Genomic DNA, 26,424 nt, shown 5'->3' with positions numbered 1-26,424 from the left:
CCACCGCGCCTGGCCCATTCAGTGGGTTCTGTCTTCAATGTGCATTCCTGCATTCAAGGCCTCATGCTCAGTGAGTCCACGTGGGAGACCCCCCAAGCTCATAGAGTTCTTGCAGAAGCCACTGGGCGCTCAGCAGAGCCAACCTGTCTGAGGCTGTCTATCCTGACAAACACTGAGTCTCCTGTTTCTGGGGAAAAGCAAGCCCCTCTCCTCAGCACTGGCCCCATTCTCACTGTCAACCTGGACCCTGGATCTGGGTGGGCCCATTCCAGGAGTGCTGTTGTCACTATTGCCGGAATGCCGGCATTCCCTCTGCCCCTGGTGGGTTCAGAACAGAAAGGACAGACAGCCCAGGGCCTTCGAGAGGAGCTGGGCAGGGCTTCCATGCACGGACCTGTGTCCCTAATGAAGGATGATAGCAACCCTGAGGCGTTCCGTACAGCTGTTCGCAGGGGCTCGCTAATAGCAAATGACCAGGGTCCAAGCCTCGGTAGAGGGGGCTCAGCACCCATCCAGGGCAGAGCAGGTTGAAATAGCTTCACAACAACCTCAAATTGTCAGCCTCACAGTTTGTCGAAATCCTTCTGTCCATCCAGATTCTGCAAGGTGAACATTTTTAGACAGCTGGGAGGAAATCTGGGGTTCGGAAAACATGGGGGGAAAACTGAGGTCTCCCTTCAGGGAATTAGGAGTTCTCAGGTTGCTCAGAAATGGTTGGAACCAACATTTCAAATCCCCAGGTGGAAAAATCAAGCCTAGACACGAGAGCTGGTGTTTCTGAATCAGAGGCTGAAGCCTTGGGAACTCTCATTTCCCAGGCTGTGCCTTCTCTCCTCCTCTCACAAAGGGCGGGCTGATGCCTGGCGAGAGCATTGTCCCTCCTTGGACAACCTGGGGCTCCATCCTGGAATTTTCACTTGCTCTTCCCAAGGGAAGAGCTACAGGTGCCCAGACAGTGCCTGGGGGACTCGTGCCCTGTTTTATCCCAGCTTGGGCAGCCATGGGCCCTGTGTGTGCATCCCAGAGCCAGGCTGACCTCAGGCACTGAGGTTGGGTGGTCACAATGACTCTGTGGCCATTGGCTTCGGCTCCATTTGTGGACTTGCAGGATTAGACTGGACCATTCAGATGTTGCCTCCAGGATGTTCCTGCTGGGACCAGGTGGCTTTTTAGGGCCAGCTTCCTAATAACCCATTGTGACAGGGCACCTGTGGTTTGTTGTTGCTAATACAGTTGCCTGGGAGCAAGATTTGACCCCAAATTGAGGGCTGTGTCCCCCACTTGTTCTTCCTAAAGGAGCAGAGGATGCCTCCGGTGCCTCTCAGATTTGCCCCCGGCCTGAGTAGCCCATGTCCATCCACCAAGCCTCAAGTCCTAGCTCATCTAGAATCTAGGGAGTCAGAGTTTTACCGCAAAGAATCAGATGGTGGCTAGAGTCAGTGGGGTTCATGGTCACTCACCAGGGGAAGTGAGTCCCTTCCTCTTAGGGACTCCTGGTCCATGGTTTGGCCTTGTTCAGAAAGAGGAAGCCTGAGCTTCAGTGCCAGGCTGCTGAACCAATGAGCAGTGGGGACTGGCTGAACCGCCTCTCTTTTCTTGAGCACAGGGTGGGGTCCGGGAAGTAGTAGGAACCAACTGCTTTTTAAATATTTATTATTATATATACTTTTTGAGACAGGATCTTGCTGTGTTGCCTAGGCTGGAGTGCAGTGGTGCCATCATAGCTCACTACAACCTCAAACTCCTGGGCTCAAGGAATCCCCCTGCCTCAGCCTCCTGAGTGGCTGGGACTACAGGTGCGTGCCACCATGCCTGGCTGATTTGTTTTATTTCTTGTAGAGGCAAGGTCTTGCTTTGTTGGCCAGGCTGGTTGCAAACTCCTGGCCTCAAGCCATCCTCCCGCCTTGGGCCCCAAACGTGTTGGGATGACAGATGTGAGCCCCTGCACCTGGCCAGAGTGCTATATTAGATAGAGAATAATCAAAACGATCACATGCTTTTATGAGGCCCTTGGATCTGCACTCTCAGTCCCATTCTGCCCATTAAGAAAATGCCTTAGCGCTTGAGATGTGAGGCTGTAGGAACCTGGGCCGTGCTGCCAACACTTCTCTGCATGTGGGAGAAACCTTTCCCTTTGGGCAGGTTCCCAGCCCTTTGCGTGCTACCCTGCCATGGATCCTTCTCCACCTGTGAGTTGAGCTTAGAGATGAGCAGGGCCCAGGTAGCCACATCACGATGAGCAGAGTGGCCTGGGGAAGCCTCTCTCCATACCCCCAAGGGTGGAGCTGAGTTGATGCCAGGCCCAGGGGGTGGGGGCAAGGCCAGGCTCTGTGTTGCCGCCTCAGTCTTGCCTTCTCTCCACATCCCCCTGCCAGATGAAAGGAGAAAAACGCCACGTGCCCAGGATGCCGCTGCCAGCTTCTGCTCTTCTGACTTTTCTCCTCTTGAGCCAAGGAGTGGGAAACGGAGGGGAGGGTCCCAGGAAGTTGGGAGGAGTCTGTGCTGGGCTCATTCTAAAGTCAAAAAATCATGTCTTCTTACCTTGTTTTCTCTCCACCACTCTCCTCCCCTCGCCCCCGTCTTGAACCTCACAAAGAGATCCCTGTAGCGCCGCCGACGACTGCAGCCAGCAGCGTGGAGGAGCCTGAAGGTAAACCGCCCCCTTCGCTTCTCATTTCCCACTTTTGCTGGGTGGTGGGGTGGGTTAATGGGGAAGGGGCATGGGAAAGCCCAGACTCCTCTAACCACTGTCCGGGCTCTGCTCCGTATGAGTGGCATCCTGGGTTGCATTGAAGAAGCTGGAGCTATAGGACACTATTTTGTGGCTTTCCCTCTGAGAATCAAATGGAGGAGATTTTAATGATGCCTCTCTCCCAAGCCTGGAACCCTAAAAACGGAGCTCCTTCTACTTGTCCACCAGCTGCCCGCCAGCCCAACACCTTCCAGGCTGAGGGGTTGTCACTCCTTCCTGGGGCTGCAGAGAAAGAAGGAGCCAGATGCTAGGGATACAGAAGGAGGCTTGGGCACAGGGGCGCACAAGCAGAATGCAGGGGGCCCAGGAGCTGGGCGTGGGGGAGAATCACATCTTCATTTTCATTCACCTCTAACTAAAAATTTAGCATTTCCTCCATGGCAAAGAGAGGCCGCAGACCGCAGCATGCGGCCGAGCCTGCACCGTGGTCAGTGGCAGAAGTCACAGCGGTTTACACATCACATTCTAGCTGGTGCAGATACCATAAATATTGTTCATGCTGGTTATTGCTTCTCAAAACGACAGAAGTTACTAGACCTGCTGCTAGATCCTGATTTATAATCATTAATAAAGAAGCACTCGCGTAACGTAACCATACCATCAATCTGGGTCTTTAAAGATATTTGGGCAGCGGCATTTCAGTATTATTAATTTCCTTTGTAGACCTGTATATTTTATTTTAGCATGGGGAAATGTTTGTCTGAGGAAGGGTCCACAGGCTTCACCAGTCCTTGGCACAAGAAATGTTGCATAGCTCTGGCTGTCGGCACTCAGAGGGCACAGAGCCCTGCCAGATGCCCTGCTGAGAGCATCTCAGGCCTGCACCCAGAGTCCTGGTCCTGGGATCACACAGGACTTTTGTGTACTGGTACTTGGAGTAGAAGAGGGCAGAAAGTGACAGTGGGGCACCCCAGCATGGACATTCATGCTGGTGCTGGGGACCCTTTGCCTCCCCCAGAAAGGACTGTAGCGAGGCATGGGGGAGCTTGCAAACCCATGTGGCCCCCTGAATATTTTAGGATACGGACTGGATTTTGGAGAGTATTGGCAGTGCGCTGGAAACTTGAGGGAAGACAGATTCGGCACTTGCACAGGCATGGTCCACAGCCAGCAAACAGGAAAGGACAGAAATGCGTTTCAGGGAGTGCCAGAGGCAGCTCTGGGAAAGCCAAAGACAGTTGAGTCTTGCGTTGTTTGCAGAGCCTTCAGGGGCTTTTGGTTGAGCCCCATGCAGGGGAAATGGCGAAGAGAAGGGATTGAAGGAAGCAGCATGACAGGGAGACTGGATGACAGAGCTAAGGTGGGAGATGAGGAAGCTCTCTCTGTCACAGCACAATTCAAAGGAACATCCTAAATTAGTTCAGCTCTAGGGGAGAGCAGTTTTGAAGGTAGAAGACACTTAAATGAAACTTCGATTCTTGCTCTCCTTGATGTGACATTTGTCCTTGCCTAACTGAGACTCACCGGGACAAGATCTTAAGGCTGTGCACACTGCGGGGGGCTGAGGCTTCCGAGCAGGGGCTGTGTGCACAGCTCATGCAAGGGCAAGACAGACCTCAATGATCTATCTCTCCATCTCCGTCTTTGTCTCTCACTCCCCCATTTCTCTAGTCCTTGTAGCTTGACTTTGAGTTTCTCACAAACCCACAACCCCTTGATTTTGAATTTTTCCCCTTCCAAGTCAGAAATGGGCAAATGGGGAAAAATGTGGAGGGGAGGGATCTCATGAGGTTTCTACATAGGCTATAAGAAGCTGGTATAAAACTTCCGAGGTTCTTGGCTCCGCCAGACAAAAGATTCCGAAGCAGCCGCTTATAAACACTGGCAGCCTCCTTTTTTGAAATGTCTTCTTTGAGTTGTTTAACTTTTCGGACTGCTTTTGATTTTGTTACTGTTTATTTCCTTTCGTCATTCTGAACCTTTAAAAGCATGGTTTAAACCGAAGCGAGCAGTAAATAAACACCCTTATAAAATATCTTCCTCAGAGAGAGGCTGAGTGAGCAGGTTGGAAGCCTGTAGCAATGTTTGTAGCTTTGACCAGACCTGCGCTGCCCTACTCTGGGGTTCCTCGGATGCCCAGGGTGTCTGATGCTCTCCCCAGAGAACCGGAGCCATCTCTGGGACACAAGTGCTGGACTGTGGGGCCTCCTACCACAGGGAGGCTGGGTATGCCTTGTCTCAGCGTCTGAGACATTGCAGGCAGGAGGCCAGGAGGGCCCCCTGGGAAGTGGGGCCCGGGAGCTCAGCGCTCCCAAACCTGTCCACTCTTGCCGTGTTTGAATAGGGGAGGCCTCTGTGCCAGGCTGCCTGAGAAAAGCTTGTTTACTTTTGCCTGCGTACCAGAGGAGAATTAATAAGCTGAGAATTTGTTCTGAAAGCTGATGGACATAACCTTCCCCTGAACTCATCCCCTTGAAGGGCCAGCTCACTCAGGGAATGTTCTTTACCTGCTCACAAAGCTAGCTGGTAAGCCGTCATGGGGCAGGGAGGCGAGGAACGTAGTGTCTGTGGGGGGTCTGGGGCCGGGGAGGCCAGGAGGGAAACAGGGAGGAAAGGAGAGAGGGACACCCACTCAAAAAGGGCATGGTGCCCAAGGCTCCCCCGGCACTCACCTACTTATTGGTTGTAGAGACCTCAGCACTCAAGGATAAAAGACACCTGCCTTCCCTCCCTGTACCACCCCTTCCCCACCTATCAACTCAAGGGGAGTTCTTGATTTGCAAATTGTTTGTTTGGTTTTGTGGTGGCCATTTGGTTTGGTGGGAGGAGTCTGGTATGGAGCCAGGAGACCGGGGGTTTGCCCTGCACTGACTCTGAGGACTTGGACAATGCAATGGCGTCTCCTTTCTGCCTTCTGGAAGAATGAAGGGGTGGACCCAGTGCTCCACAGGCCCTTCCCTCCCTGGCTGGCTGTGGCAGAAGTGAGCTCCTCCTGCTGGGGTTTCCTCTTCAGAGGCACCTGCTTGTTCTCGGTCCGCCCCTGAGGATCCACTTCTCCCACATCCCAGGCAGAGGCCTGTGGGCAGAGGTGCTGGTAAGTATTTAGCAACTGCCTGGGGCAGGAGGTGGGGCCAATGTGTAGCATCTGCCACTTCCCTTGGTGTCAATACTCCCTCCCTGGCTGGTTTCTGGCTACCTAATGAGATGTCATTGAATGTGAAGTTGGGAGAGGTGCATGACTGGCCCTCAGAGCCCATGGCAGCTGATTCCACCTCACCACTGCCCATGGGCCTTCCAGCAGAAACAGAGCAAAGAGGTCCAGAGGCAAGAAAGGCTGCCTTTGATGGCCTCCTTGGTTTGAGGGATCACAGCTGCCTTTGCATGGAAGCTGGACCCAGGGCTCTGGGGGTACAGGAGCATGGAGCCGGCCAACTTCTGGGCTCCCTCCACCTCCCAACAGGGATCCTGGGTCCTCTCTCCTAACTCTGTCTTCACGAGGCACTCAACCCATCGGGGCCTTTCCTGGTACCTTTGGCTAGCTGCCCCAGCAGCCCCAGCCTGGGGTGGGAGTGGCTGCCAAGGGCACCCTTGCACATTACCTTGATGGTAGTCTGAAAGGAAAACTCCGCAGAGCCCAGCAGCTGAACCTCTCCGAGAAGCTCCACACTCAGGTGCTACCAGGCCTGTGTGGTGGTGGTGGGGGTTGACCTTAGAGAAGTCACTTCTGGTGGCCTCTCGGCACCTCCACTTTTTCACGGAAGGAAGTTGGGTTTATGTAGACCTGCAGCCTGGATAAGCATGGATTATTCTCTTGTTTAGGCTTTTGTTTGCCAAGATAGGGAATAGGTTGGGTGAATACAGGAAAATGAGTTGATGGGACTTGAATGCGGCATTAGCGAGGGGTTGTGGGGAGGGAGAAGAGGGAGAAAAGGGCACTAAAATGGGAGGCCGAGACCTGAGGGCTGCTTGATCCCTCTCTCGGATTCTTCATTTGTGAAATGGGGTAATCGCAACCCTGCCACTAGGGCTGTTGTGAGGATTAAATGGGATGATCTCAGTAAAGCCTGTGACTCAGTGGAGGGACTGTTCAAAGTTCTTGATTAAAAAAACAATACATTGACATGAAAAATACAAATGCCATGGTATAATGAGAGGTTGAGCCAGCTTCTCCATCCAGAAAGGCGGGATTGGGGTGGGAGTTGCTGGCGTGAGGACAGGCGTGGAGAGTCAGCTTGATTGGGCTTTTGAAGACCTTGGGAAGTCACAAGTTGGACTGCCCGAGGCAGGGAGCAACTGAGGCAACTGCATGGTGGGCTTGTCACAGCCTTCCAGCAGCTCATGGTAGAGCCTGAACCAAGCAGAGAGGTAAGAACTAGAAACCAGTTAAAGGTCAAGAGCTTGACTTCATGATAGCCAAAAGGTGGAAACAGCTCACCTGTCTATCATCGGATGAACAGATACACAGAATGTGGCATATCTATACAGGGACTATTATTTAGCCATAAGAAGAAATGAATGGCCAGGTGCGGTGGCTCACGCCCATAATCCAACCATCTCGGGAGGCTGAGGTGGATGGATTGCTTGAGCCCAGGAGTTTGAGTTTGAGACCAGCCTGTGCAAAATAGTGAAACCTCATCTCTCCAAAAAAAAAAAAAAAAAAAAAAAAACATTAGCCAGGCATGGTGATGCACACCTGTAGTCCCAGCTACTCAGGAGGCTGAGGTGGGAGGGTAACCTGAGCCCAGGAGGTTGAGGCTGCAGTGAGCCGTGATTGCACCACTGTACTCAAGCCTGGGTGACAGATTAAGACCACATCTCAAAAAAAAAAAAAAAAAAAAAATGAAGTTCTGACATGTGCTACAACACAGAAGAACCTTGAAAACATCATGCTGATTGAAAGAAGCCAGACCCAAAGGCTGCATATCATATGATTCCATTTATCTGAAATGTCCAGCATAAGCAAATCCAGAGACAGAAAGCAGATTAGGGGTTGCTAGGGGCCGGGGAGCGGCTGTTTAATAGGTACAGGTTTTCCTTTTTAGGTGATTAAAAAGTCCTGGAACTTGATAGTGGTGATGAGTTGTACAATGTTGTGAATGGACTTAATGCCATTGAATTGTACACTTAAAAATGCTAAATCTGGCTGGGTGCAGTGGCTCACGCCTGTAATCCCGGCACTATGGGAGGCCAAGGTGGATGGATCACCTGAGGTCAGGAATTCGAGACCAGCCTTACCAACATGGTAAAACCCCATCTCTACTAATAGTACAAAATTAGCTGGATGTGGTGGTGCATGCCTGTAATCCCAGCTACTTGGGAGGCTGAGGCAGGATAATTGCTTGAACCTGGGAGGTGGAGGTTGCAGTGAGCCGAGATCACACCATTGGACTCCAGCCTGGGCAATAAGAGTAAAACTCCATCTCAAAAAAAAAAAAAAGGCGCTAAATCTTATATATATTTTGCCACAATTAAAAAAAAAAGGTCAAGTGCTTTGGGTCAGAGTCCAAGGGTGAAGTGAGTCTGATTTGTCTGGGGCTGGGGTGAGTGTCCTGGAGACAAGGCACTGGAGCATAGGCAGCAATGGGGGACATGCTTGTCTTCCTGTCGCCTCACTGGGAACCTTTGGAGGGGATGGCGGAAGTCGTCTGTCGTCTTCCAGCCCTTTAGCTGTGGGTGTATGGCTTCGAGTTCTGGCTGCACAGCCTGACCCTCTCTCCCCTTTTGGAGTCATCTTAGAAGGATCTGGTTCCTTGAGTCCCAGGTAGGGAGGCTTCAGTGCTCTTGGTATAGGAGAAAGGGAGCTGTGGGGTCCACAGAGGAGACCACTGGCAGGAGGGGGGATCACTGGAGACCGTGCGGACAGCCCAGGCCACTGGTAAACAGGCCCAGTAACTGACCAAGGCACTGGTTTCAAAGGGTGGTATGAAGCGGGATGTTAGGCTGTCCCAGGTTAGCCATTAGATAAATGACCAGTGAAGTCATTAACACACCATCAGATTACTGTTATCCCGAGAGAAGATTAGACCAGACCCAGAATAAAAGATAAATGGATTCTGGCTCAGGGAAGGAGGAGACAACATTTATATACATAAGATGCTTGCTCTGTGCTAGGCACTGTTTCAAATGCTCTACATTATTAACCATTTAATCATCTCTTCCACCCATGGAGCTAGGTACTGTCATCTCCCCCCCCCCACCCCTGTTTTACAGAGGAGTAAACTGAGGCACAGAGAGATGGGTGAGCCCTAGCAAGCAGCATCACTGGGATACCGGCCGTGGTTGCCTGGGCACAGAGTCTGTGAGTGGTGTTGGCCACCATGCCATTCCCACAGAAGTTATGTTTTTGTTTGTTTGTTTGAGACGAAGTTTTGCTCTTTCGCCCAGGCTGTAGTGCAGTGGCACAATCTCAGCGCACTGCAACCTCTGCCTTCCTGTTTCAAGCAATTCTCCTGCCTCAGCTTCCTGAGTAGCTGGGATTATAGGCACGTGCCACTACGCCTGGCTAATTTTTGTATTTTTAGTAGAGACGGGGTTTCACCATGTTGGCCAGGCTGGTCTCGAACTCCTGACCTCATGATCTGCCCACCTCAGCCTCTCAAAGTGCTGGGATTACAGGGGTGAGCCACCATGCCCAGCCAAAGTTATGTTGTTTGGTTAATTTTAGATAATTAAAAAAAAAAATCCTATGTAGTAACATCCTACTAGGAAAGAAGATAAACTCAAGTATCCACTGAGGGGTGACCTGAAACCAAAGAGACATGGAGGGGCAGCCAGTCAAAAGCCACTGCGTTTTACAGGTGCCAGTTAAAGGGGTTCTGGTGAGTGTGGTTGTTTGGCTCATGGAGCTGGCATGACCAGGGCCACAGGTGGTGAGCACTAGAGAACAGTTAGCAGAGCTCCGACCCTTGGGTCACAAGGTAGCCAGGGTGAGACAGGGCAGACAAATCAGCTAATCCCAGAATGGGTGAGCATAAAGAAACCCAAAACCCCCACTGGCAAAGAATCAGCCGAAGATTGTTAGAACTAATAAGAGAATTCTACAAGGAGCCGTTAAACAATTAATGTACAAAGGTCCGCATGGCCTGTAGTAAGTACTCAGTGAATGCATATCAATTTTATGATAATGGAAACAAAATCTCAACTAGAATACCAGTAAAAATATGAAACACAGAAATAAATGTAGCAATAAAGTACAGCACATATGTAAAGAAAAGAACAAGACTTTTCCAAGGAACATGAAGAACAGAAGAAAAGGAGGGTCTTGCCACGTTCTGAGAAGACAAGACCCAAAATTGTAAAGCTATCAGTTCTCCCAGAAATAATCTGTATATTAGCATAATTCTAGTCAAAATCCCAATTACATGAAACACGATTCCTAAATTCAGCCAGAAAAATAAATGGGTGAGGATTGCCAATAATTTTTTTAAAAGAAGATTAATGGAGGGTGATTTGCCCTACCAGATATTTAAAGATACTGCAAACAGGATTATTTAAATGAGTGTGGTACTGGTGTAGGAATAGAGAGATCACTAATGCTGAGTAGAAAGTCTAGAAACAGGCCAGGTGCAGTGGCTCACGCCTATAATCCCAGCACTTTGGGAGGCCGAGGTAGGCAGATCACTTGAGGCCAGGACTTCGAGACCAGCCTGGCCAAAATGGTGAAACCCCATCTCTACTAAAAATACAAAAATGATCTGGACATGGTAGTGAGCGCCTGTAGTCCCAGCTACTTGGGAGGCTGAGGCACGAGAATCACTTGAACCTTGGAAGTGGAGGTTGCAGTGAGCCGAGATTGTGCCACTGCGCTCCAGCCTGGGCAACAGAGCAGGACTGTGTCTGGAAAAAAAAAGAAAAAGTCTAGAAACATACTCAAATTTAAACATAAGAACTTAGCATATGGTAAAGCTGTGACTGTGAGTCAGTGCAGAAAAGAATGAATCAATCAGTAAATGGTCCTGGGAAAACCGGCTATTTATTTTAAAATAATAACAAAATATGCTGTATATCACCAATGGATTAAAGATTTATATACCTTCAGCATATGTCCTTAAATGTTCTAGAATAAAATATATATGAATATCAATGTAATATTGATGTGAGGAAGGCCTTTTAGACATGACACAAATGTCAAAAAGCATAAAAGGAAAGATTTTGAATAAATAATAAGCGGAGCTGGGCGTGGTGGCTCACACCTTTAATCCCAGCACTTTGGGAGGCCGAGGCAGGCGGATCATCTGAGGTCAGGAGTTCAAGACCAGCCTGACCAACATAGTGAAACCCCATCACTACTAAAAATACAAAATTAGCTGGGCATGGTGGTGCATGCCTGTAATCCCAGTTACTCTGGAGGCTGAGGCAGGAGAATCGCTTGAACCTGGGAGACGGAGGCTGCAGTGAGCCGAGATGGTGCCATTGCACTGCAGCCTGGGCAACAAGAGCAAAACTCCATCTCAAAAAATAATAAGTGGAAAACTTCTGTATCTCAGAAATCTCTATAAGCAAAATAAAAGGCAAACTAAAAGCTGAGAAAAATATATGTGACATGGTTGACCAAAAAGATTAATGTCCTCAATAATAAAGAACTTTTACAGTTCAATAAGAGAGATATCCTAATAAGAAATCAGGCTAAAAAAGTGAACTAGAAATTTAGAGAATTTGTACAAATGGCAATATGCATAGGAAGCATTAAACTTACTAGTAATAAAAAATAACATTAACAAGAATACTTTTTAAAAGCTTATTAGGGATGGAGCATGTGGCTCATGCTTGTGATCCCAGCACTTTGGGAGGCCAAGGTGGGAGGATCTTTTGAGTCCAGAAGTTCAAGACCAGTCTGGGCAACATAATGAGACCTTATCTCTACTAAAAAAAAAAAAAAAAAAAAAAAAGCCAGGGGTGTTGGCACATGCCTGTAGTCCCAGCTATCATGCCACTGCACGGCAGCGTGGGTGACAGAGCGAGACCCTGTCTCAGAAAAAAAAAAAGTATTAGAGATTAGAGTGACACTGTTTGGAAAATAAAAAGGAATTATTCTCTGTGTTGAAAAGGGTTGGGGAAGCAGGTACCCACCTACTCTGGTGGTGGGAGGGTAACCTGGTGCCACTTTTATGAAGGGTAATTTGGCATTGTGTATCAAAAGGTATCCATGACCCCATCAGTTCAATTCTAGGAATTTAGCCAAAGGAAATAGCAATGTGTGCCAAAATTTAGCTACAGAGATGAATATTGCAGCATTGCTTATAATAACAAAAGAGAGACACAACCTACATGTCTTTGAGTACAGCTTGAGTTACTCAGCAATGGGATAGCCATAGAATGATGTGGGGAGAATATCTAAATGGAAAGATAAAATATAGTGCCAGGTGACAAAAACAAGTGACACAACACATTACACCTGAAGAATTAGCCATATCGGTGGAAAGACTGCTGTACAGGAGCATTTCGCTTAGTTTCTTTCTGTTTGTAGATTTCAGTGGTTCTCAATCAGGGGCTATTGTATGTCTGGAGATATTTTGGGTTGGGGAGGGTGTCGCTGGCATCTAGTGGGTAGAGGCCAGGGATGCAGCCAAGTATCTTGTGTTACGCAGGACAGCTCACGCAACAGAGAAGTACCTGGCCCCAAATGGTGATGGTGCCAAGGGTGAGAACTCCTGTTATACAGAATAAAACCCACACATTCTCTCCAAAAGCATTAAGGAGAGCTGGGGCAGCACCGGGAGACAAACCTGGCTCTTTTATTAGTTATGCACCATGCTGAACTGGATGCAGCTGACGGTTTAGAAAGCCGTTTCCTCGGCCGGGCGCGGTGGCTCACGCCTGTAATCCCAGCGCTTTGGGAGGCCGAGGCAGGCAGATCACCTGAGGTCAGGAGTTCAAGACCAGCCTGGCCAACATGGTGAAACCCTGTCTCTACTAAAAATAAAAAATTAGCTGGGCATGGTGGCACGCGCCTGTAGTCCCAGCTACGCAGGAGGCTGAGGCAGGAGAATCACTTGAACCCTGGAGGCGGAGGTTGCAGTGAGCCAGGATCATGCCACTGCACTCCAGCCTGGGCGACAGAGTGAGACTCTGTCTCAAAAAAAAAAAGAAGAAAAAGCCGTTTCCTCAAGTCAGCCACATTTCCCATGTGACCATGTTAAAAAAGGACTGAGCTTTTATGTGCCTGGTCGTTTTTCCATGGTAAAACTTAGCACAACCTAAAGTGAAATGTACCCCAAATTCCAATTTGTACTATACATTAGTATATTCTGAATTAATGTGATTCAACTCATTATAAACTTTTTATTTTGAAAAATCTTGAGAAGTAGGGAGAAAAGCATGGGGGACAGTTACATTCTCGTCACCCAGACTTAGGAATTCACATTTTGCGGTATTTGTTTCAACTACCTTTTCTGTTAAAATATTTTTAAAGAAGTTTAGACGTTATGACATTTCAGCCCTAAATATTTTGGAATACACCTCCAAAAACTGAGAACATCTCAATGTCATTATTATACCTCACAAAATTAACAATGCGTTTCTTAATATCATTTGATACGTAGTCCATATTCAGCATTTCTTGGTTCTCCCCCAAATGTCTCCTCACAGCTGTTTTGCTCGCTGGTTTAATTATTAAAACATTATGCGGCTGGGCATGGTGGCTCACACCTGTAATCCCAGCACTTTGGGAGGCTGAGGCAGGTGGATCACCTGAGGTCGGGAGTTTGAGACCAGCCTGACCAACATGGAGAAACCCCGTCTCTAGTAAAAATACAAAATTAGCTGGGCATGGTGGCGCATGCCTGTAACCCCAGCTACTCGGGAGGCTGAGGCAGGAGAATCACTTGAACCTGGAGGCAGAGGTTGCAGTGAGCCAAGATGGTGCCATTGTACTCCAGCCTGGGCGACAAGAGTGAAACTCCGACTAAAAAAAAAAACAAAAAAAACAAAAAACATTATGTAGGTTGGGCGCAGAGGCTCACGCCTGTAATCCCAGCACTTTGGGAGGCCAAGGTGGGCAGATCACTGGAGGTCAGGAGTTTGAGACCAGCCTGGCCAACATAGTGAAACCCCATCTCTACTAAAAATACAAAAATCAGCTGGACATGGTGGCAGGCACCTGTAATCCTAGCTACTTGGGAGGCTGAGGCAGGAGAATCGCTTGAACCCAGGAGGTGGAGGTTGCAGTGAGCCAAGATTGTGCCACTGCACTCCAGCCTGGGCAATAGAGCCAGACTCTGTCTCAAAAAAAAAAAAAAAATTATGCAATGTTGTGATATACGAAGGACTCTATTTAGAAATGCATCTGGGTGCCATTCCTGGGCTGCTTTCGAGGATGCAAAGTGGCATGTAAGATGGAAAGTGTTCCCTGTGTGGTACATGCTGTCACTGTTAACTTCACCTACCCTTAAAGAAGAGGCACTGCCACGTCCAGTCCTGTGGCTTCGTGGAGTGAGTGGTGGGGTCAGAGGGTGTGGAAATGGAAAGACATTCAGCAGTTATTTAAGGTGTTTAAACCGTGGGATTCTCAATCTCAGCACTGTCGACCTGGGGGCTGGAGATCTCTTTGAGGTGGCGGCTGCCCTGTGCACTGTAGGATGTGAAGCAGCATCCCTGGCCTCTTCCTACTGGATGCCAGCACCTGCCCTCTGGCCAGTTGTGATAATTAAGTGTCCCTTGGGGGACAGAGGAGCCTCTGGCTAAGAACCACTGGATCAAACCCAGATTTTCTGACATCAGCCCAGGTTGCTAGAACTCTGGTCCAGGAAAGAAAGCCAGAGCCCAAGCCAAGGGGCCGTGGGACTCTTCTAGTGGGGGGACCTGCTCATTGCCCCTCCGCCTCGAGATCAGAAATCCCGTGTGTATTAGGTCAAACTGTGTGGAATTGCTGCTGTATGTGACCATTTCAGACCCACAAAAATGGCAATTTCCTAGAGTTCAGCTTAACATTTACTTCCCCTTGGCCAGGAGAACCTGCTTCTGAGCAGCCTGCCCAAGTCAGTTTCCCCTCTCTTCTTTCTCGCTCTCTGCTGTCTGTCTGTCTCCCTCCCTCTCTCCTACACCCCCTACCCCCACCTTCCTCATTCCCTCACTTTCCCTGGCCTCCTCCCCACCCCCTCGTCCTTTTCCCCTCTTTCTCCTTTTTGGGACCTGCACAAAGGGCTGGGGCAGAGGTCAGGCTGGGGGTGAACAGGGCCAGGCGAGCTCTACCGCCCCCCACCCCTCCACCCTGGGCCTCCATCACCCCAAGGAGCACAGAGAAGCCATTTGCATGGTGGGTTTCAGGAGCCCCATTGTTCCCCTGTCTCTGGGCCTTTGCAGGTGGAGCTGCCACCAGCCTCGAGGAGGATAAAGGGATGAGCTGGGAGGCCAGAGGAGCAAGTGGGGGCGGAATATTTAGCCCTTCTTGGGAGCTCTTCCCACTGGGGGATCAAGGAGCATGGCTGATGGGAACGGGACAAGTGACAGGTGTCAGGGAGAGAGAGGATGGGAGTCCTTGGACCCACCTCCATGTCACACAGCTGTCACAGCGACCTTGCTGGCAGAGGCTGGCAGGGGTGGGGCAGTGCAGGCTGTGGAGCTAGGCTGAGGCAGGGGTGGATGCAGAGAGCCCCCAGGTGGCCCAGGCTCAGAGCTCAGCCTGAAACCCCTTGCAGATTCCTGTACAGGTCCTGGGCTGTGGTGGGAGGGGACTTGTAGCAACTGGGTCACACCTGGCCTGAGGCCCTCAGCATACAGACTCTCCTGCCCCTATTGCAGCGGGCTCGCCTGGCAGAATCTTCACAGCCACTGAACTGGGGTGAGTAAAGCCCCCCTCCAGCCCCAGAGCAGGACCCACAGTGGTCCCTCTAATTACTTAAATACCCTGCCAGATCTAAAACTGCTCCAGACTTAAAGAAATAATAAGAACCATCACTGCAATCCTTTACTGGAGATCATGGGTTTTGAGTATTTCACCCCACTCTAGCTAAAGCATTCTGCAAGCCATTTGGTAGTCCTGGAGCCAGTCTTCTCGGTGAAACGAAGGAGCTGGGCTAAAGGATAAATTTGGCCCCTTCTCAGCTCAAAATCGCTGGGGCCTGGGAAGGCCTGCTTTGGAGGCCACCGTGGCCACCAGACCCCATCTGCTGTCCTCCCCTGTGCTGCCAGCAGCTGGGCAGGGCCTGGGGTGCAGAGCCAGCCTCGTGTTCTGGGGCACAGCACCCGGGCAATGGGGGGCTGCCTGGGAGGTTCTTTCAGGGCTGTGTTGAAGAAATTGTGGGGAATTTGCACCAAGGAGGATGCTCAACCCTAGGGTAGGAAAGAAAAGAGGAGAATGGATTGGTGGGGACATTGTTTAGCCAGTCGCCAGGCAGCCTTGCTCTTGTGGACATAGACCCTCAGAGTTGGAAGGAGCAGCACAGTGGTGGTGTGGCAGGGAGGCTACCAGCTGCCGCCTCCTGTGGCTGTCATGATTATGCTCAGACTGTCCCCAGCCCCACCTCCTGCTGAGCAGGATTTTCCTCTCGGCAGCTCTCTCCCTCTGCTCCTGAAGCTGTTTGTGCGGCCACACGATGCAAGTCTCCTGCCTCTGCCCTGGGGCATGGTTCATGGACCTTGTCTTTGCCATCTAGGGCAGGGCTTCAGGCTTCAGTAAGGGCAGTAGATTGGTGTCTAGGAGGGAGGCGGCCAGTGGGGCATTGCCCCTCCCCATTCCCCCCTCCAGAGAGGTCAGTGCCTTCCTAGAGAAGACTGTGACAAGTGTCATTTGCACAGTTTTGTGGTCTCTGCTTGAGTACAATGTATTGTGGGATTAAGGAAAGGAGAAAGCCTTCTATTTGTAGAGATCAGGAATGAAGCAGGGATCTGAAATTATTTGCACAGAGAGGCATGTGAAACTTGGTGGTGTTGGAGCCGGCTCACACCTGTTCACACCTGCTCCCACTGGCTCACGAGGGCCGACTGTGCATCTCTTCCCAATTCTGCATTCAGGGTGTCCTGCTGGGAGTTTGAAAGTGGCCATGGTGGGAATATTTACACTTCGGAAGTTGACAAATGGTAAAATCAAAGCTTTTTTTTTTTTTAGTTCCCCAGAGAGCCAGTTGTCAGACATTCCTCAGCACAGCATTGTCCAAAAGGCATCCTGAGAGTGAAATTCAGGCTCTCAGTACCAGAAGGAACCTAGAGATAGGTCATCCGATCGGGCCTGCACATCTGACAGATGGGGAGACTGAGGCCCAGAGGAGGACAGTGGCTTGTCTTAGGTCATGCAGTGAGTCAATGGCAGAACCGGTATTTCCACTTTACCACGGTCCTTCAAGCAGACCATCCTTTCAAGCAGGAAGCTATGGAGTGACACAGAGGCTTAGCAAAGCTTCCTCCTCCTGAAGAGGGATTAGAAATTCATGGCGTGGGCCAGGCGTGGTGGCTCACACCTGTAATCCCAGCACTTTGGGAGGCCAAGGTGGGCAGATCATCTGAGGTCAGGAGTTCGAGACCAGCCTGGCCAACATGGCGAAACCCTGTCTCTACTAAAAATATAAAAAATTAGCCAGGCGTGGTGGAGGGCACCTGTAGTCCCAGCTACTTGGGAGGCTGAGGCACGAGAAACACTTGAACAGAGGAGGTGGAGGTTGCAGTGAGCTGAGATCACAGCACTGCACTCCAGCCTGGGTGACAGAGCAAGACTCTGTCCAAAAAAAAAAAAAAGAAGGAAGAAAAAGAAAAGAAATTCATGGAAGGGGAAATGGGTTTTAGAGAAGACTGCTTCAAGATTTTCTTCAGGCTGAAGCTGGGCTAGGCATCTACCAGCCTCCCTCTTCCCCTGCCCTAGTCTCCTGGACCAGCCTTCCTTCTGTCCTACGAGGCCACCTCCTTCAGCCCAAGGATTAGGAAGTTGCACTTCAGCATCTAAAAATCTTCCCATGGTCCAAGATACCTTCATAGTAGCTTCTATCTTCACCAGAGAAGCCTCCAAGAAGGTGGTGACCTTTTGGGATTGTCCTGGACTTACCCTTCCGTCTTCTTCTTTGAGGCTAGTTGATGGCTGTGGGTGGGATGCCAGCCATCCACCCGGGTTATCGGGGCCCTGCTGTCTTTGGCTTTAATTCTCCCCAGAACCTCAGAGGGCCCGAGACAGGGATTCTTGTGTGGGTGATTTATTGAGGGGGTGCTTTCAGGAGAAACCAGTAAGGGCATGAGGGAAGCACGAGAGTGCAGGGGAAGAAACTGGGAAAACACAAGGCTGCAGTGGAAGTCTAGCCTCAGCCTGATCACGCGGGAGCTTGGGAATCGTATCCAAGAAGTTGTCATATTTACAGGCAAAAGGGCTGGGCAGTGATACCTGCCTAAGTCAGTCAGCCATTGGCTATGTTACATGGGGAAGGGCACATATAACCTCCCAGATATCTCCAGGGAAAGCAGTGTCCATCCGTCAAGGGCAAACATTCAGAGAAGGGTGCAAGTGTGAGCTGCGTGCAGCTGGGTGCACAGGTCCAGTCAAGGGGCTCTGGGCGGGGCTCCAGCCACCTCTGCTATACTTGGTAGGTGATTTGGTGGGAAAGGAAGTTTTACTGGAATCTGGGGACCATCTGTGGGTTTCTGTTTTGTCCACTCTCCAAGAGCCCTACACTGTAGAAAAACCTGGTGGTTATTCTGTGAGGTCCCATGTCCTCCCTCCTGTGTCCAGCTGGTCTCAGTAATGACAGTCTTACTGATATCTCTCACATCTCTTATCTAGAAGACCAGAGACCAAGGGGAACTGGAGAGAGAGAATCACAGCCCAGGAGTTCAGGCTCAGCTGTGGATCCTACAGATCCCTAAGTACTGTATCTGACCTTTTGCTGGGAAGATCACATGTAGACCTCCCAGAAAGACTTCCAAAACAGTTCTGACAGACAAAGGACTAACCGCTTTCACCTACGAGGGAGGCCATATGTGTGGGAGGCACCATTGAGCTCCATTCCTGGTACCCACTACCAGCTCCTGTTAGAAGCTGGGGAACAGTGACTTGGGCCCCTTGGGACAAGATAACAGGCATACCACCATGGCTGCACCCACTATTGTCCTAATTCAAACTCTTTCTCTACTTCTCACAACCCTGTATTGGTCAGGGAAGATTATGTGCTGTAACAAACAGCTCAGATAGTATAGTCCAGCTATTTCTTTTTCTTTCTTTCTTTTTGTTTGTTTGTTTGAGACAGTGTTTCGCTCTTGTTGCCCAGGCTGGAGTGCAGTGGCACAATCTCGGCTCACTGCAACCTCCGCTTCCTGGGTTCAAGCAATTCTCCTGCCTCAGCCTCCCAAGTAGCTGGGATTACAGGCACCCACCACCACGCCCAGCTAATTTTGTATTTTTAGTAGAGATGGAGTTTCAACATGTTGGCCAGGCTGGTCTTGAAGTCCTGACCTCAAACGATCCACCCACCTCAGCCTCCCAAAGTGCTGGGATTACAGGCATGAGCCATTGCACCCGGCCCTGCTATTTCTTACTTTATACCACAGTCCATCACAGCCCTGGATGGGTGGCTCCCTTCCAAGCAGTGAGTCAGGGGCCCAGGCCCCTTTCATCACATGGCTCTGCCATCTTCTAGGGCCTGTCATTGTGGGTTTCTCTGCATCCAGCCACAGTCAGGGAAAGAGAACATTGGGAGCTCTTGGGAAACCTATGGACTGGGCCTGAAAGTGTTGAGGATCACTTGTACATGTGTCCCATTGGCCAAGACTCAGTCACATGACCACCCCAACTACAAGGGGGTCGCTGGGTAATGTAGTCTATCTGCCTGGTTGGGCGGGGAATGGAGTAGTGTTTGGTAACAACATATAGTCTTCACTGTAGATCTTCTTTGATCACTCTGCTGACTTCAGGGACATCTGCGGCCACCTGTCATCATGGTGTTGCCATTTTGGCATCAGGAAGTGGTGGTGAGCTTTGAGGAGCTTTGTGTGTGTTTGTAGGAAGTAGTTTAGCCCAGTCTTAGCCCCAGGGTGTGCATTCTGCCCAACAGCTGCCTAGATTTGGGTTGTAGGCAAGCTAAGCAAAGGCAACATCGGGTTCCAAGGCATGACCTCATTGGCATTGGCTTAACCAGCCAAGCTAACTGGCTAGCCAACCAGCCGGGTGGACGTTACAGGACTACAAGCATCCTTCTTTCATGACCTTCCCAGGGAGCCCTGCTCAGCTCAGCTGAATCACCCTTTAGTGCTGACAGCAGTTCCAGTCTGTGTCCACTGTTGGCTCTCGCTGGAGAAGCCTATAGAGAGCCAACTGGTTCCCTATTGGGACAGCTTTGTTTTCCCTGCTGAACACAAAATCCCCTGTTCACTGGGAGAGCTGACAAGGAGACCCCATGGGGCTGGCCCGGTGGGAGCAGATACCAATGAATGCAGCGCCCGAATGGCTTCAGCTTATTAAAGGCGAATACACAGGATAACTCTGCCCGCCGAGTGGGAGATAGAATGGAGGGCACAGAGCTGTTACAGCGGATTAGCAGCCGCAGACGGATGGAGGCAGGTGCAGCCTTTTCTGCAATTTGGAAGGGTTTATGAAATACTGATCCTGTGCTCTATAAATCCTTCCCTTGACCTCATCTGGGCTACAGGCTGAAAATGGGGGATTTCTTGTTCAGCCAGGCTTGATAGTAGCTTTTAGTATTTTCCCTGCTCCCTGCCAACTCCTAGAATTCCCTGGGAATTTTGATAAGAGGATTTATGCATGTGTCCATTTATTCATTTTCTCTTCATTCATTCATCACTGACACATTTACCAAGAGCCTGGGCTAGGTGCTGGGGTTACAGAGCTGAGTAGAACATGGAGTTTTATCCTCAAGGGACTGGTGTACTGTGTGAGAAAGACACAGAAATAGAATATTCTAATTCAGATTGTTAATTGTTAACTAAATCCACACGTCAGCGGATACCAACATAACCTTCCGTGGGCCTGAGCCAGTGGCAGGCGTCACTAAGAGACTGCTAAGTCTTCTGCAGCCCAAGTGAATGAAGCCTCAAGTCCAACAAGGTGTCTTGTTGCCTCTCTGGATGGGCTGCTGTTTTTTTTAATGGCACAGATGGCAGATAATAGAGGACGATACTTAGAACTAGTGGCATAGCTGGAAACTTGAGTTCCTCTAGCAAAAACTCTAGAAAGTTCATCTTATGAGGCAGAATTTGCATCTTGAAGAAGGCGTAGGAGGCTGCTGGCAGGTGTTTCTCTGGCTCGAATGCAGATTTGGTCTCTATGTCTTTTCCTCCTAGAGATGGGAACTCCCTCGGTCAGACACCCCTCATCCAGGGAGGTAGCTCATTTTAGCAGGCAGAAATCTCTGTGCTCTCCTCCTGGGCTTACAGAGCTCATCTCTGCTGTAAGAGTTCTGAACTTACTGTGTGGCTCAAGGTTTTGGTGAGCATATTACCATGAGGAAGAGCATGGAGTGGGTGATTTGGACCTCAGGGCTACCATAAGGCCTGATTTCCAAGGGAAGAGGAACATGAGACCAGAGGGCTCTGAATTAACCCTGTTAACTTGTCCCAAGGGGACTCAGGCGACTGTTCCCTAGCTCTAGCAGGAGCTGGTGCATGTTGGCTTCTAGGAATAGAGCTCAATGGTGCCTCTCACACATATGGCCTCCCTTGCAGGAGAAAGCTGGTTACTCCTTTGTCCACCAGAATTGTTTTGGAAGTCTCTTGGGAGGCCTATAGGTAAACTTCCTAGCAACAGATCAGATGCATTACTTGGGGATCTGTGGGATCCACAGCCATGCCTGAGTTCCTGGGCTGTGATTCTCTCACGCCAGTTCCCATTGGTCTGTGGATGACAGGGAGTCAGGGAAACAGACTCAGAGGATGCCCTCTAAAACTGGGAAGCAAATATGGAGCAGCAGTTAGAAATCCCGTGTCTGGGGAGTTCTTGGAGGGAGAAGAGATGGTTAAGAAATAAAAGACCGGGCCGGGAGTGGTGGCTCATGCTTGTAATCCTAGCACTTTGGGAGGCCAAGGCAGGCGAATGACAAGGTCAGAAGTTCAAGAGCAGCCTGGTCAATATGGTGAAACCCCGTCTCTACTAAAAATACAAAAAAAAAAAAAAAAAAAAAAAAAACTTAGCCAGGTATGGTGGTACGCACCTGTAGTCCCAGCTACTCAGGAGGCTGAGGCGGGAGAATCGCTTGAACCAGGGAAGCAGAGGTTGCAGTGATCTGAGATCGCACCATTGAACTCCAGCCTGGATGACAGAGTGAGACTCCATCTCAAAAAAAAAAAGATATAAAAGATGAACTTGGCAACTTGTTAAAGCCTGAGACATGTCCTGCTGAGATGGGCAGAGCAGGGATGAAGTCCAGGCTATCCACTGGCCTCTTGATGCCCTTCAGCCTCTAGGTTCCACACCCTACAGTGGGCTCTTTGTGAGGGCAGCTGTGTCTCTGGCTGTGTTTCTGCTAGCACCTTCCACACAGGGTCATTTGAGTCTGTGGGTACCTGGAGTGTATTGAGAATTCATTACTTTCCTAAAGCAAACCCGATACCTTTATTCTCCATGTGAGAAGGTAGCAGAGTTTGGTCTTGCCGGTGGGGGGACTTCAGTATCTACCATGGTGTGACATTGTTGTGGGTTGAGTGGTTCCCCATAAATAGGGTTCCCAGAAACCTGAGACACATTATTCATTGAAATGCCACAAAACTGTAAAAAAAAAAAATTTGGAGTGGAAATCTTTTCCAAATGTATCACCAACTTTTTTGCCTTATTAAGCAATGCACAACAAACATAATTTTACTTTTCAGGATGATTCAGCCACGGCAGAAGGAATCGTGCTGTCTGAACAGTCATAGTTACAAATCTTATTCAACTGTTGGGACTGTTTGCCTCTGTTCAAAATGATATTGCGATATTCTGCGTCTGTGTTTCATGGTTTCATAATTTTCTTTTTTTTTATTTTTTCTTTTTTTTGAGACGGAGTCTCTCTCTGTCGGCCAGGCTAGAGTGCAGTGGTGCGATCTCTGCTCACTGCAAGCTCCACCTCCCGGGTTCACACCATTCTCCTGCCTCAGCCTCCCGAGTAGCTGGGACTACAGGCGCCGGCCACCAAGCCTGGCTAATTTTTTTTATTTTTACTAGAGATGGGGTTTCACCGTGTTAGCCAGGATGATCTCGATCTCCTGACCTCGTGATCCGCCCGCCTCGGCCTCCCAAAGTGCTGGGATTACAGGTGTGAGCCACCACGCCCGGCTGGTTTCATAATTTTCTGCCTCTTCTTTGCCCTCTGTTTGCCAGCTGTTCCCTCCTCCTGCCAATGTGTCGATTCCTTTGTGATAGTAGTTTGACTGTTTGAACCTCTTACTGCCTAGTTCTCACCTGTATTCCAGAGAATGAAGATAAACAAATAAGTGGCTCCAGTTTACAACACTTGGAGGTTTCTATCATACCTTCCAAAGAATCTGAAGCACTTTCAGGCTCAACATAGATGTCTGTAAAGTAGGGAGGAAATGGCTGGTCTCTTCAATTCTCATATCAAGAACTGAGGACTGGTTGGGCGCGGTGGCTAACCCCTGTAATCCCAGCACTTTGGGAGGCTGGGGCGGGCAGATCACTTGAGGTCAGGAGCTTGAGAACAGCCTGGCCAACATGGTGAAACCCCGTCTCTACTAAAAAATACAAAAAAAATTAGCCAGGCGTGGAGGTGGGTGCCTGTAATCCCAGCTACTCGGGAGGATGAGGCAGGAGAATCACTTGAACCCGGGAGGCGGAGGTTGCAGTGAGCTGAGATCACACCACCGCACTCCAGCCTGGGCATCAGAGTGAGACTCTGTCTCATAAAAAAAGGAAAAGAAAAAAGGAAGAAAAGAAAAAGAACTGAGGACCAGAGAGTCTAGGAAGAGGAAGCAGCATAATGGGGTTTCTAAAAACCATGCCCTCTAAGTTTGAAGGAACCAGGAAGCCTTGGAAGGGGAGGGGCTCCTTCTTCAAAAGTTTTGAAGGCTGTTCTGAGGGTGAAACAGATGGAAGGCTTGTGCTGGGCTGTGCCAGAAAGTGGAGATAAGGCCATCTGTGGGGTGACGGAAGTCAGGTGAGGCTCAGCTGATGGCAGTCCTATCCAGTCCTAGGATTGGTGATGAGGGAGATTCAGGAAGATTAAGAGAATGGGAATGGCAACAGGAGTGCAAGGATAGACCACCCTTAGTAACCGTTCCTTCCTTCCTTCCTTTTCTTTCTCTTCTCTTCCTCTCTTTCTCTCTCTCTCTCTCCTTCTCTCTCTCTTTCTCTCTCTATCTCTCTCTCTCTCTCTCTCTCTTTCTCTCTTTCTTTCTGACAGAGTCTCTGTTGCCCAGGCTGGAGTGCAGTGGCGCCATGTCAGCTCACTGCAGCCTCCATCTCCTGGGTTCCAGTGATTCTCCTGCCTCAGCCTTCTGAGTAGCTGGGACTACAGGCGCCCACCACCACACCCTGCTAAGTTTTGTATTTTTTAGTAGAGACAGGGTTTCGCCACGCTGGCCAGGCTGGTCTCGAACTCCTGGCCTCATGTGATCTGCCTGCCTCGGCCTCCCAAAGTGTCGGGATTACAGGCGTGAGCCAAGCAACCCTTTCAGTTCCAAGGGGGTGGATTCTGTGGCCTGCGTCCAGTCTATCAGTCGGTGGCAAATGACAGTGAATCGGGGATAGCAAGGATGCGTCAGCTTCCCCACTAAGCAACTCCCTACCCTTCACATACCAGGCAGAGACACAGCTACCCTCCCAAATAGCCACTGTAGGATGCAGAGCTTGGAAGTTGAAGGACGTCAATGAGGAATACCTTACTGAGTTCTGGGCCCCATTAGGGTGCTGTGGTTGATTAGTGATGCCTGCCATGAGGTTGGGTAGAGTAATCGGTGGTCTGTGTGCTGCCTGTTCACTTGCTCTCAATCAGTGCTTCTTCTGTCAACCCTCATTTTTTTTTTTTTTCTGAAGATATGTTGCTCATTATCGGGCCTTTCAAAATAGGAACTCCAGGTTTCACACTTTCTTCTTTTCTTTCTCTTCTTCCCTGCCTGGGCTTTCATTACCATTAAGAGCCAGAACTTATCTGCCATTTGGATGAGGAACTTCAGAAACAGGTGCAGGAAGAGAAACTTGCTCTCTCAGTGCAGCAACTTCTTGAATGTGGCCCACTTACCCTGGAAGGCTGTGAACACCACTTTATCTCCTAAAGGCTTGGCTGGTGGGAGGAGGGGCAGGAAGCCTCATGGACATGAGGGCACTATTTGGGAAGGGTATGGTGGCAAGAATAGATGGGGGTAGAGGAAGCTACACAGAAGTTCTGCCTGAGGGCTGGGAAGCCAAAAGGATGGTCCCTTGAAGAGGGGCAGCCGGGTGCAGTGGCTCATGCCTGTAATCCTAACACTGGGAGGCCAGAGCAGGAGGATCACTTGAGCCTGAGACTTCGAGACCAGCCTGGGCAACACAGTGAGACCTCATCTCTACAAAAAATAATAAATTAGCTGTGTTTGGTTGTGTGCACCTGTAGTCCTAGCTACGTGGGAGGCTAAGTAGGATCATTGGAGCCCACGGGTTCGAGGCTGCAGTGAGCTGTGATTGCACCTCTGCGCTCCAGCTGGGGTGACAGAGGGAGACCCTGTCTCAAACAGAGAGAGAGAAGGGGCAGCTCCTGCATTGCGATGGGGGGAGGTTAAGGGTCAGTACTCACTAGTCAACAGGTTGCCATGGCTCTGTGTATGGAAAGAGACCCCTCTGTCCTGTGCTGGAGTGGAAGGCAGCTGTGTTAGGGAATGGGCCCCCACCGGCCAGTGACTTTGGATGCTGAACACTTGTACCTCTGTTTTCTCCTGTGTGTAATGGCCATGGCCGTCCTAATACCACCCGAACTGCCTCTTCCTATGTGGCTGTGCAGCTTACTCGGGACATTGGGTGGAAAGCACTTTGGTGAGGGCTTGGCAGGTGTAGACTCATCACCATTCCGGTTGCTCCTGCTGCAGACGGGCTGAGCTCCAACTGGGGCATGCCTCTGAGGCTGAGGCAGCATCTGCAGGCTGGGAACAGGGTGACCCCTAGGTCTGGGACTGGTGGCAGAGCAGGGTCTGGGGTGACTTCGCGGTAGAAGCAATTTCCTCAGCAGAGTTGACACTGGCTGGGGAGGACTGGGACTGAGCAGCTGAGGGTCAAGAGAAAATTCTGGATGTCCAGGAGCTGGTTCAGCCAGCTGAGGTCTCCTGCCTCCAGTCAGGAGGGCTTTTTGCAGTCCCAAATGCTCTGGGCAAGAGGCTTTAATCTAATTACATGCTTTATTTGAGCCAATTTGTTTTCCAATCCATCTTGTTCAGCAAAAAGAAAGAGCCTGCTGGGGACTCATTTGCACCCTCTTGTTCCAAGTGGAGAAGAGGGGTTGAGCTCCCATCTCACATGGTCATTGCAGCCCCCAACCTCTCCCAGCCCGGCCACCCCACCCCTGAGCCAGGCTGCAGACTGCCCTGCCCTTGGGGGGAGGGGGCTGGGGCGGCTCAGGTAGAAAAAGCCTGGCAGGCTTGCCCCCTCCCAGAAGTCCACCCCAGCGTGCCTCTCCGTGCCTTCCCTTTGGGGGTCCCGGTGCACTAGGCAGGAATGACACGGGATGGGCTTCCAGGCCAGGCAGCCTGGGAGGGGATTTCATCCTCAGGCGGTCACCCAGCCTCAGAACCTTCCCGGCTCCTCCTGTGAGAGCTGCCCTCAGAATCCAATGCCCCATATTTTTAAATCTGCAAATATATTTTCATCATAAGGCAGTGGATTTAGGATCTGTGTTATTAAAGTCCAA

General features: G+C 50.1%; 1 protein-coding gene across 4 annotated transcripts in view; it reads left to right on the top strand.

The window, feature by feature from the left end:
* Window positions 1-26,424, top strand: part of NTN1 (netrin 1) — a 240,492-nt gene that overhangs the window by 177,012 nt on the left and 37,056 nt on the right. For all 4 annotated transcript variants that reach the window (XM_024350490.3, XM_016932409.3, XM_016932411.4 and 1 more), the window contains exon 5: window positions 2,597-2,650. In XM_024350490.3, coding sequence (XP_024206258.2) covers window positions 2,597-2,650 — 54 coding nt within the window. The remainder of the gene's footprint in view (window positions 1-2,596; window positions 2,651-26,424) is intronic.

This window comes from Pan troglodytes, chromosome 19 (assembly GCF_028858775.2).
Source record: "Pan troglodytes isolate AG18354 chromosome 19, NHGRI_mPanTro3-v2.0_pri, whole genome shotgun sequence".
NCBI lineage: Eukaryota > Metazoa > Chordata > Mammalia > Primates > Hominidae > Pan > Pan troglodytes.
The sequence above is the reverse complement of the archived record's forward strand: the minus strand, read 5'-3'. Positions and strand labels throughout refer to the sequence as shown.